This window comes from Micropterus dolomieu, linkage group LG14 (genome assembly GCF_021292245.1).
Source record: "Micropterus dolomieu isolate WLL.071019.BEF.003 ecotype Adirondacks linkage group LG14, ASM2129224v1, whole genome shotgun sequence".
Classification (NCBI taxonomy): domain Eukaryota; kingdom Metazoa; phylum Chordata; class Actinopteri; order Centrarchiformes; family Centrarchidae; genus Micropterus; species Micropterus dolomieu.
In genome coordinates, this window is record NC_060163.1 from 4,476,983 (window position 1) to 4,488,174 (window position 11,192).

The 11,192-nt window shown below is 41.3% G+C and overlaps 1 protein-coding gene across 1 annotated transcript in view; it reads right to left on the minus strand.

Annotated features, from left to right (window-relative positions):
* LOC123983449 (dynein axonemal heavy chain 9-like) overlaps positions 1 to 11,192 on the minus strand; it is a 137,072-nt gene that overhangs the window by 71,884 nt on the left and 53,996 nt on the right. The window contains 9 exon segments of the mRNA XM_046069706.1: positions 2,099 to 2,201; positions 3,221 to 3,386; positions 4,745 to 4,952; positions 5,274 to 5,447; positions 6,287 to 6,461; positions 7,024 to 7,171; positions 7,406 to 7,514; positions 7,922 to 8,049; positions 8,147 to 8,357. Coding sequence (XP_045925662.1) covers positions 2,099 to 2,201; positions 3,221 to 3,386; positions 4,745 to 4,952; positions 5,274 to 5,447; positions 6,287 to 6,461; positions 7,024 to 7,171; positions 7,406 to 7,514; positions 7,922 to 8,049; positions 8,147 to 8,357 — 1,422 coding nt within the window.

Genomic DNA, 11,192 nt, shown 5'->3' on the forward strand with positions numbered 1-11,192 from the left:
TAAAAGCAAGGGTCACATTGTGAGTGTTTGCAGCAGTGAGTAGAGAGGGACTGCCGCTCAGTTAAGTGTGCCTTTTAAATTCAAATATGATCATCTCTGAGTTTGACCTACTGTATAATTGTAAGTCACTCTCTTTCGGAATAAGTAGTCCTCCAAGTTAAGTCAAACTTAGATCAGTGAGTGTGTTATACTCCCAGTTATAAGTTGTATCCTGTCTTTGATCACACACTGTACATGTTATAGTTAACAATAATAATCTTATTCCGCTCTCTAGAAAATCTACGGGCCCTGACGGGATCAGAAGCAAGACGATTTAGGTGTGTGCTGATCAGGTAACTATCTCTTCTCAGGTTGTTTCAGTGTTCAGTAGATACAGGCAAGAAACCTGACTTGTGGAAAAAATCTTGGGATTGTGACGGTCCCTAAAAGTAACTGATTAGCTGAAATTGCCATCTTATCCCTGACATCTTCTCTCTTAGTCCTTATCATTTTGCATGTCAGGGAGCAAGGTGTGGTTGAAGATGCGCTGCTGCTTGGTGGAATGGGTATATTTTAACCCCTGTGTGCACCATTGACCAAATGTATTTCTGCTTTTGGATAATAAAGTACAATTGGATTTGAATTTGATTTGAAAAACATGTCAAAAAATCATGTTTGAGAGTTTCTCTTCCTGTTCCAATATACCTTTATGACACATCTTTAACTTGGGGCTATATACTGTATATAAACGCATCATGTCAAGTGATTGGAATGATTTGTTAGCTTGTTAGTCGCCATACTAGCTGGCAGAGCGAAATTATGGGTCAGAGGTGTGTGTTTAAATATCAGTTGGCAAAACATTTCCAAAGATTTTTCTATCATGGATTTGATTTAACTTTTCCAGCATTTTTTGTGCTATAGTACAGTAGATCTTCTGTGGGATTGGACCAGACGGACAAGTCCCACGCACATCAGTGAGCCGTGGGCGCCCATGACTCTGTCACTGGTTCACTGTTTGTCCTTCCTTGGACCATTTTTGGTAGGTACTAACCGGTGCATTTGGGAAAGATCTTCAGAAAGAACCACTGGACTTATGGCTGAGTGGCATGGTTTGGGATTGAAATTTGTAGACAATAACAAAAATTCTAAGCTATGGCAGCGTTATCCTTTAAAAAGGCAGTTTATTGCCAAAACATAATCAAACCTAATCATGGGAATAGCAAATCACATAACACTCATAACTTGTTTTTGGAACACCCTGGCAACAAAGACATTTTTTTATAGGTATAGAGACATATGCAGCCCATAATCTAATTTGTCATCGTTTTCTTTGTTTTTCTTTAATTTTGTATGGATGTAACACAGTGATCCAAAACCTGCAACAGGTGTTCCCACACTACAGCAGCTCGGTTTCTTCTGAAGTAGCCCAGTGAGCTTATTCAGATATCTAAGGGCTCCTTCATGTTTCTGTAACCAAGATATTATACATATATTTAGATGACACGTATTAATCCAAAAACCTGATAATAACCAGGATGTATGTGAATTTAGTAAGTAATGTCTGAGTGATGACTTTGGAACACTGAATGAACACATGAAAAAAATATTGTGGCATCGACCTTTTACCACCGTCTTTTTCTTTCTTTTCTTTTTTCTGCTTAAAGGTTTTGATACATCAGATTGGTCTCAGATTTGGCACAAATACATGAGCAAACAAATAAACAAGCAAATAATGCGCCACCGCCTTCAGGCAAACCGGTCTAATTTCCTAAATGCGGAAACATAATGTTGAGACACGCCATCATTTATTTTCTGTTAAAGTTTCGTCTAAATCCAATCAACTGAGCATGGACGGCCACGCAAATGAATGAACAGGAAAATGAACAAACAAACTTATATATATATATAAACTTATAAAATGAATAAATAAATTAATGTAAAACAGAACATAATGTAACTTAATATTAAAATAGGAGTTAAATATAGAATATAGTTAAAGATAGATATAATAGTGTATGATAACATGTGTGCACATGTAACCCTAGCAGTGTGTTGCATAACCAGTGGAACACAATGCGCTGTGAGGACATGTTGTTTGTGTGTGTGGGTGTGTGTGTACCTGCAGTCGTGGATTGATGGTGAAGCTGCCAGCTGTGGGGTTCATGCAGGACACATACTGAACACTGTGGATTTCCTTCAAAAGCAGCTTATTACGGTCATACCTGGGAGTACACATGCACAAAAATGCAGGGAGAAAAAAATCATTATTTAACAGCCTCGCATGCACACAAACACACACACACACATTTCCCCACATTTTTGCCGATATGGACACCTCAGCTCCCACTTAAGCTGGCATGGCTCGGTAGCATCCTCCCTCCTCTCAATTTCATACCTGAAATCCTCCCAGCATATCTCTAATGGGCCGACCGTGTCTAAGCCAGTCAGCCTGTGTCTGAACCATTGGAACCATGTTCAGAATGGCCTCACTGTGTCAGAGAGATGAGCAACAAAATCCTTTTAAGAGGAATCATACAACCCTGCACTCACATTTGACTTCTGACACTCATAAAAGTTGTAGCACAGCAATACTGAGGCAGGGATCTGTCCGAATACTAAAATGTGTTTAAAGTAGAAAGGCTCTTCATCTGAATTATTATGGTATTACATCTATCAGCTGCTGGCACTCTATTATCTGAATTATCTTTTTCTATGTTAATACATGGAGAAATTCTCTGAAACTGTCCATCATGTAAGCAATTAAAGTGAGGAACTATCCCCTGCTGAGGGAGTATTTCCTGAGAAATCACCTAGTGAAATGGTGTAATAACTACACCAAGACTTTTTTTTTCAAATTGTCAAATTTATATTTAAACATATATCTAAACATTTTCATAAATAAATCATCATACCCAAAATGCACGTGTGAGCGTATTGCAATCTCTTGAATATTAAATATTATATATATAATAATATTGTGTTCTAATTATGTTGTTCATGCCTTTAATATGGCAATAAAAAGGCTATTTTGCGGGGATTTTAAGGGTGTGGGGGGATTGGAGGTGCATCAATGTAAAACGTAGGCGTAGAAGTGGGGTGCGTTGCCCAATAGGTTTGGGAACCGCTGACTAGAACAACAAACTCTAGGCATAATGTCATCCTCTTTAAACAGCATAGGCATATTTGCTCATCATACATGCAGTATATATTGCATAGCTGCATGTTAATGATAGAGTCTTACCAGTGGTTGTAGTCCATGTGTTGGCGTATGAGTGTGTGGGGTTGCACCGTGCCGTACGCATCCACCTCAGGCATATTCATGTCATCTATGAAGTAGATCAGTCTTTTGTTGCCTGGTGGTCCATAGTTGCGCCCTGCTTTCTTCTCAAGGGGCTTCTCCAACACCGCTGTGTAGGAGAGGAATGAGGGGAAATAAGCCTGCTACACAGAAGTTGGTTTATTATATCTTTTTAAGCCTTTAAATATTATGTAAGTGTCTAGGAGGGAAAAATTCACATAGACAAGGGGTCAAAAGTACACGTTTCTTTGTATTAAGGGTTCAGAAGCAAAAAAGCATAATTGAATGCTGTCTGAGGTGTTCCAATATAGAAAAGAATTCACTGCATTATATTGTAGTTTTTATGGCATTATTCTAACAGCAAAATTGAAAATCTATTTTTCAACTTCTTTGACTAATTTGGAGTCAAATCGTGTTTATTTAAATTGTCCAAAATCAAAAGTTTATCTCAGAGAGCTTTACAGCTTGGTTCCAGACCTCTGACATGCCTTCAGCATCTCTGACATTCAAACTGAATTCTGCCAGTTGGAGAAACAGTCAACAAATTAGAGATTTTTAAGGGTGAATCAAAAATAGAGATATTCTCTTCCAACATTTTTAGCTAGCTATAGACAAACCGTGAGGAATCTCTGTGTTATCTTTGATCAGGGTATGTTCTTTAACTCCATAACATAAAACAAACTTCATGGTTTTTTTAACCTACGTAACATTGCAAAAATCAGGAATATCCTGTCTCAAAATGATGCAGAAAAACTAGTCCATGCATTTGTTACTTCCAGGCTGGATTATTTCAACTGCCTGAATAATTCCCTTAGGACTCTCCAGTTGATTCAGAATGCTGCGGGCTGCCTCAGTTAAATACTGAACACTCCCTTAGTTATAGGCCTAGACTGCCGGGAGACTTTCCATGATCCACTCTCTCCTCCTCTTCCTTACATCGGTATTTATTTTCATCACATTAATGCATCTTCTTCCCTCTCCTGTAGTCTTGTGCTTTCTCATCTCTCTCCTTTGTCCTTCTGTTGCTTTCTGCAGGTGTTTCTGGCTCTGAAGCTGTGGAGTCTGGATCTGTGGTTGCAGGCTTCCTGCTGCCTCCATGTTCCTGTTCGACACCCACTGCTAAAATTTTTATCACGGTCCTAATAATATTATTTTTGCTATCATTGTTATTACTATTATTATTACATTTGATATTTTTATCTCTCTCGACCCAACCGGTTGAGGCAGATAGCTGCCCACGCGGTTTTGCTCGAGCTTTTTGCCTTTTAAAACAAGTTTTTCCTTTTCCTTTCCTTGTCGCCAAGTGCTTGTTCATGGTGGGAACTGTTGGTTCTCTGTAAATAATATTACAAAGAGTACGGTCTAGGCCTGCTCTGTATGAAGAGTGCAATGTGTGAAAAGTGTTGGCAGTGTATTAATAAAATTGAAATGAATATTAAGTCTAACATAGAACTATGTGGTTCCTACCTTGGAGCATAGCAGACGTGGTGTAATAGTTAAACGGGACATTTTTAATCATGCATTTCTCTGCGTCCAACGATCCCAGTTTTTCCCCAACCAGAACAGACTTCCCTGTCCCAGCATTCCCGACCAGCATGACGGGCCGACGATGTTCCAGGAGCCGGTCCATGAAGTAACGAACTCGAATGGTCTCTGTAGTGTGGACCAGACATGCCTGCACATGGGAAAAAGTGGGTTTATTCGAGCTTTTAACTGAAAACCGCTGCCTTCTTCTGCTGGAAATCAGACTGACGAGAGCAGTGAGAGTGGGCCAAAACCAAAACAGTCAGCTGAAAGACGTTTAATAGTTCTGTAGAGCTGATAGGAATTTTCAAGCGTCACTGCAAGCAACTGTAGATTATACTATATGTATTTACTATTAATCAATGTCAAAATTGTATGTTATCTAATTTAAGAATAAGTCCTGTAGATGAAATCTGTGTAATTCCACCAAAACTTGCGTTTAGCTTGAATACTCTAAAACAAGCCGTTGTACCTGAAGTGGTGTATCTGTATCCATCTCAAACTTGGGCACCATCTTGGACCAGGGTTCAAACTTCTTGCTTTCAGGGTCGATGTAGTAATCAAACACGGTGCCCTGGGATGGGAATTTGATGGTTTTGAACTCGGCCACCCACCACTTGCTGAACTCCACTCTGTAGTCGACCAGCTGCACTCACACAGAGAACACACGCAGAGACACAGAGGTTAGGCGGGCGGTCAATACTCTAAAATGACTTCCTCTCAGATTTTTCTCCCCCCATGCAGTAGCTATGGATCTGTGCGTTTGAATTGTACTGGTGTGAATACAAACCAGAGGACAAATAAATGGCGACAACATAGAGATACGGTCACAGCAGCTGAAGGGTAGAAAATGAGATATGGCAGGCCTATCTATCCATCTGTCCGATTCAGACAGTGAAGTAGCCTCATCACCTGCTGCCTGGCAGTTCCTCGCCTTCCTCTCTGCCTCCCCATCCCTTGGTACCTGTCTCCTCTATTCACTACCAACTCTCCAGTCAATAAAACCACTTAGCATTTAAATGCATCTGTGATGGGAAAATAAAGTGGAGTACATTTGTACCGAGGGGAGAGCAGTTTTATCCCATAACTTAGATGGACGCGCTTACTGTACGGCGCTAACTGGATTGCTTAGCAACTGCTTGCCACGGCTCTCCTGCTGATTTAAATTCAGCCAGCCTGTGTGTTGTTGAGCTGAATAGAGTTCGCTTCATTTTCAGATGGAGATCTCTCCCTTTTCAAAAACCTGCCATTTCTTCAACTGAAAATAACTTTCAAATGACTTTTTATAAATAGAGACACAAAGTTGAGTTGCATAAGAGCCATCAGGGCTTGAATAGAACCAAGAAATACCCATAATGCAAGTGCAAAAACTCTTCCAGGAAGGAGGAAAAAAAACATTCAGCTGTTTTTGTTGTGTCCTACTCTTTTCCGTCTTTATGCAACCACTTAGTAAGCGTCTCCCATGCCCAGAGGCCCACGCAGTACCTGGTCCTGGAACATGGCTCCCCCAAAGGCCCAGACTGCAGCAAAGACAAAGTAGAGCTCATATAGTTCCTTTGCACAGTCTGGTGGGGTGTTTTCTGGAGTCAGCAGACACTCCAGCAAGTAGCACAGCATCTGGACCATGCTCTGCTCTGGGATAGGGATGATCTTCTTAAACCTGAGCAAAGACGGATAGATTATGTCACTGGATTCAAGCCTTACCACTGTTTTGTGTTTCTCATGTAGCATGTAAAACAACTCTTGTGCTGAAAGAAGAAAATAAGGTGTTAAATTGTGATTTCACCTAATGTAATTTTGAATTATGCCACACATTTTTTAACAGATTTAACCAAAAAAAATACTTTCTTTTGACAAAACACAATTAATTTACATTTACTGTGAAAGCGGATGACAAATGTATCTATGAATATGTATCTGGCATTGTGCTACTGTACAGTGGTGCATTTTCTGGATTTTTGGCCACGCAATGAGGACATAATAATCCTCCTCTGTGTCTCCCTCCTCTGCTTCCTGTTTTTGTTGTCTGCTCCAGTAGCCGTGGTGATGGAGGTGTTGGAGGAGGCGAGTGGTCCTGCACAATAGAATGCGGGATAGCATCCAGTTCTTCTGAGTCAGTCCCCGTTTGCTTCGGCCCACTTTCGCACTGTCCCTGCCCATGTTATTTCACACCGCAACACCCTGCGTCAACTGGACATGATGTAACAATATCATTTCGTTACCTTGATCTGAGGGCATCCAGGCAAAAGGGGAGATACTTGTCAAACAGGATGGTCAGGTTGGCCTTCTCTGATTGGACCTCCCTCCTGTCGATCCAGCTGGTCACAGAAGGGTTCCAGCCGAGGTCTGCTGGGTTTATGTACAGGATGCCTGAAAAGGCGAAAATGGAATACAACATATTTATGTCAAAGACGTTGTGGGTCCCCTTTGGATCCATCCCAGCCTGTGTACTGTATGTGCCATTTGAATTATACATGGCTGCACCTATTTAGCAGGTATTATGTTGTACCATGCAAAAGGACTTTTGAAAATAAATTCAAACTACAATACTGTTAATAGTAACTATGTAAAAGGAAGAGACAAAGAATGGAAAGCAAGGACAACCTGCTCTGGATACAGTAGCAGGGGTAGCAGTGCGAAGGTGGCTGATCTCAAACACCAGCCTCATGGTGGGATTCAGAGGGATCCGCTCATTACTGGCCAGTGTCAGCACCTAACAGAAGGAGACAGCGTATTTACACACATTGTACATAGATAGGAATGAAAAAGACAGTGTATTTTGTGAATTGAATATATAAATATAATATAAATTGAATTGTGCCCTTTACAGAGTCTTAATCTGGATTATGTCACCTGCTTTCCACAGCTCTTTTCACTATTCTTAGCATTAAACACACACACACACTGCCATTTATTCTCTCATCCTCAGAATACAAACAGTTTAATACTCTCGCATCAGTGATGAGTCAGCCAAATCGTCCTATTCATATCTGAATACTGACTTAGTAAACAACAAGACAGTGAAAATGTGTAACCTTAGTCATTTTGATACTGAATAAAAGACTCAGTCCACACATTTACACACACACACACACATACACACAGTGAACTCGCTCACACCTTGTTGTCGTCCATGACTGTGTTGAGTGACTCTATCCACATCGGGTCAATGTCTCCATCTAAAACAATCCACTTAGGTCCGTTGTGACTGATATTGGCCAGTTCACGCATAATATTGGAAAACAGGCCTGTGGGGAGAAGGAGTTGACATGTTGGATGTTTGACTCAGGTCATTCAACACTTTGTACTGATTAAACACTGTTTCTGTAGGACTGCAGTAAGCACCATCTTTCCACTCTCTGGTTGCCGGGTTGATGATGCCAAATAGCTCGTCATTGGTCACAGCCTTTGGATTCAGGTCTGCCCACACAGGTCTGCGCTTCATGTTCTGATAGGTCCGTTGGAGAGACCTCATCACCTGACTCTTTCCGGTGCCTGCGTTCCCGATCACAAACACAGAGTGACGCACCGCCAGCAGCTCCTCCAGCTGCACCACCTACCACACACATCCAGAATGAAACATTTTTTATTATGCTTTGTTTACATCACATGAAGGACACTGATGACATGGTTTACAAATAAACCCTGACCCTTTTACGGGATAATACAGCATTTCATGGACCACTGCACTGTACCACTCAGGCTACTGCATCTCATAGTTAATATTCTGGTTTATGGTGAATGTAAAGTGATGCAGGAAGACAGGGTAGTGTGATGCACTGCAGTGCAGTGCAGCGCAGCAGTTTAGTACACTGTCCACAGACTACAATAAATGACAGCGGTGGTCTTCTAGAAGGACAGATATCTGCACCCTCATTATTCTCTGTTTGCACACTTAAAAGGCCACGCCACCTATTCTACACACGAAAATCAGATTACTTGTCATGGGGATTAGTAGTTAACAGTCTATGGACAGCAAAAGTGTTGAATATCACATAAATAAAACATACATTATGAAATATATAAATGCATGTAATATAATACAAATAATAAAACAAATGAGACGGCCAAACACATAACTGTCTCAGCCCTGTATGTCTTGATTGACAGACATACTAGTTTTAAGCAAATTCTAAGTTGAGTGTGCTGTTGTTGTACACTATTCACCCACAATGCAATACACAAAGGGAATGGAAGGGCTACATACTGTATACCAATGATTGTCAAAGTGGGGTCATGGGTCCTTAAGAGGCTTGTAAGGGGTCCCCAACAAAAAGGGGAATGATTTATTTTCATTATAATTCTATCTATAAATAATACAGTGTCAGAATATATCACTGTTTTGGTCATGAGATACTGTCTGTTATATAACATCTAAAAGCAAAAATGCTATCCTATGGCGAACCCTGGTACATAATCTTATCAAATAGGGGTAAGTGCTCTAATTTGAGTCTGATTAGGGGTCTTTGGCATAAAAAAGTTTGTAGTAAGGAATTGGGACATTGAGATAAAAACTGGCATTATGAAATAAAGTCAGTTACTGGGAAAATGCTGTTGTGAAATGGAAACATCTTTTGAAAAAAAATAAAATACCATAACATGACATGAAATATAAATGCAATTCTACACTGTAAAACATTATAGACACATTTAGTTTTTTCAACTTACTTCTTCTCTTTAACTCAAATAGCTCTGACAAGTTTCGGATTTTGAACTCATGAGTTTTAGAAAGTTAAACTTGCATAAATTCATTGTGTTGATTATTTGAGACATTTGCCGTGTTGATTGAACTTATTATAAGTTATAAGTTATAAGTTGAAAAAAAGGTGAGTGTGTGGGGATGGGAGCTATAGAAAGAAAAATTGCCTAGGTGCTGCGTCTTTTGAGTTTGAGAGAAACATACACATCAACTAACTATTAGGGTTGAGCGAGTATTCAGTTGAAACGAGTATCCGGTACAGATACTTTTTATCAGTATGAGTCATCAGAGAAAAATGTGTCAGTATCTTTTGTTATAAACTATAAATTTAGGAACCTTTTAAAAAAAAATCAATTACTATCAACTACTACTACTATCAAAAATATTGCTGTTCTGTAAATAGTTTTCTAATAAATATAGCAACTTCTGATTAACCCACACCAATTTCAGGTTTAAATAACTTCCAGTTAGTCCTGCCCACATCCAGGTTAAGTCCCGCCCATTCCAAGTAGGGATACAGAAGATTTTATTTGTTGAACAGATACAGATAATGGTGTACTTGGATAACTCTACTAATTCACTGCAGATAAGTCATATATTCAAATTACAAACAAAATATAGACACTATAGACAGGTGGTCAATAAGACTAGTGCCAGAGTTCCCCTTCGAGGGAACTCGAACTGCGTCGGTTACGACACTATGGGAACGCCTCTAGGCGAAGCAGGTCTGAACGTGAATGAAATCACTCCAATCCTATTGGCTTGTTGCTAGAACGGTAAGGTGTGACGGAATAACCGGAGGAGTATAAAGCACACCTGTACACACTCATCATTAGCTTTTTTCTATTCAGCAGGCGCTCTGTATGTTGTTTGAAGAAAGCTCCAGTCCTACAAGCAGTGTGTCTTACCTGAAGAAGAAGTCTACCAGCATGTCCGGCAACCAGATGTACAGAAGGTGTGTTTTTTTCTTGCCCTCGGTACATCACGGATGGAGATTCTCATGAGATGTGTGAATCATGTTAGGGGATGGAGCACGCCCGGGCAGCTCTCGAGGGGGCTGCCTGCGCCCGTTGCGAAGCCCCTTCCGTGCGGGTACTGAGGTACAGCATGGCTCTCTTTTCCGAGGATGGCTGGATGTGTTTTCCCCGTGGTGCGGGCCCTGTGGCCGCTGAGGCGGCCCAGCGGCTTCACTCATAGGGTTCACAGCGTGATCTGTCGGAGGATTTCGGGACGGCTGAGGCTTTTTCCCGACCTTCATCCGCTGGCTCCGACGCTTCCTTTCCTCGTTCGGGAGCCCGTTCTCGGCTTCTCCCGCTCGCGGTTTGGATCCGGAGACGCTGCAGCAATCCGACTCCGAGGAGGCGGACGTGCTCAGCGCAGTGGACGATGGCTTCCGGGTGTCGGGGCGGCGTCATCTGGCGGCGCCCGACTATGACGTGCTGCTGGAGGTGGTGACTAGAGCCGTGGCTAAGCTCAACATCAACTGGCCACAGGAGGAGCAGACACCACAGGCTAGTGGTAAGCTTGATGAAAGGTTTCTTAAGCACCACACGCCACCTCCACGCCGGTCTCTGCCATTCTTTCCTGATTTACATGATGAACTGAGTAATCATGGGGCAGACCCTTCTCTACACGGCTTTCCACACCCCTATCACTGAATTACAGTAATGTGATGGGGGTTAGGGACCGTGG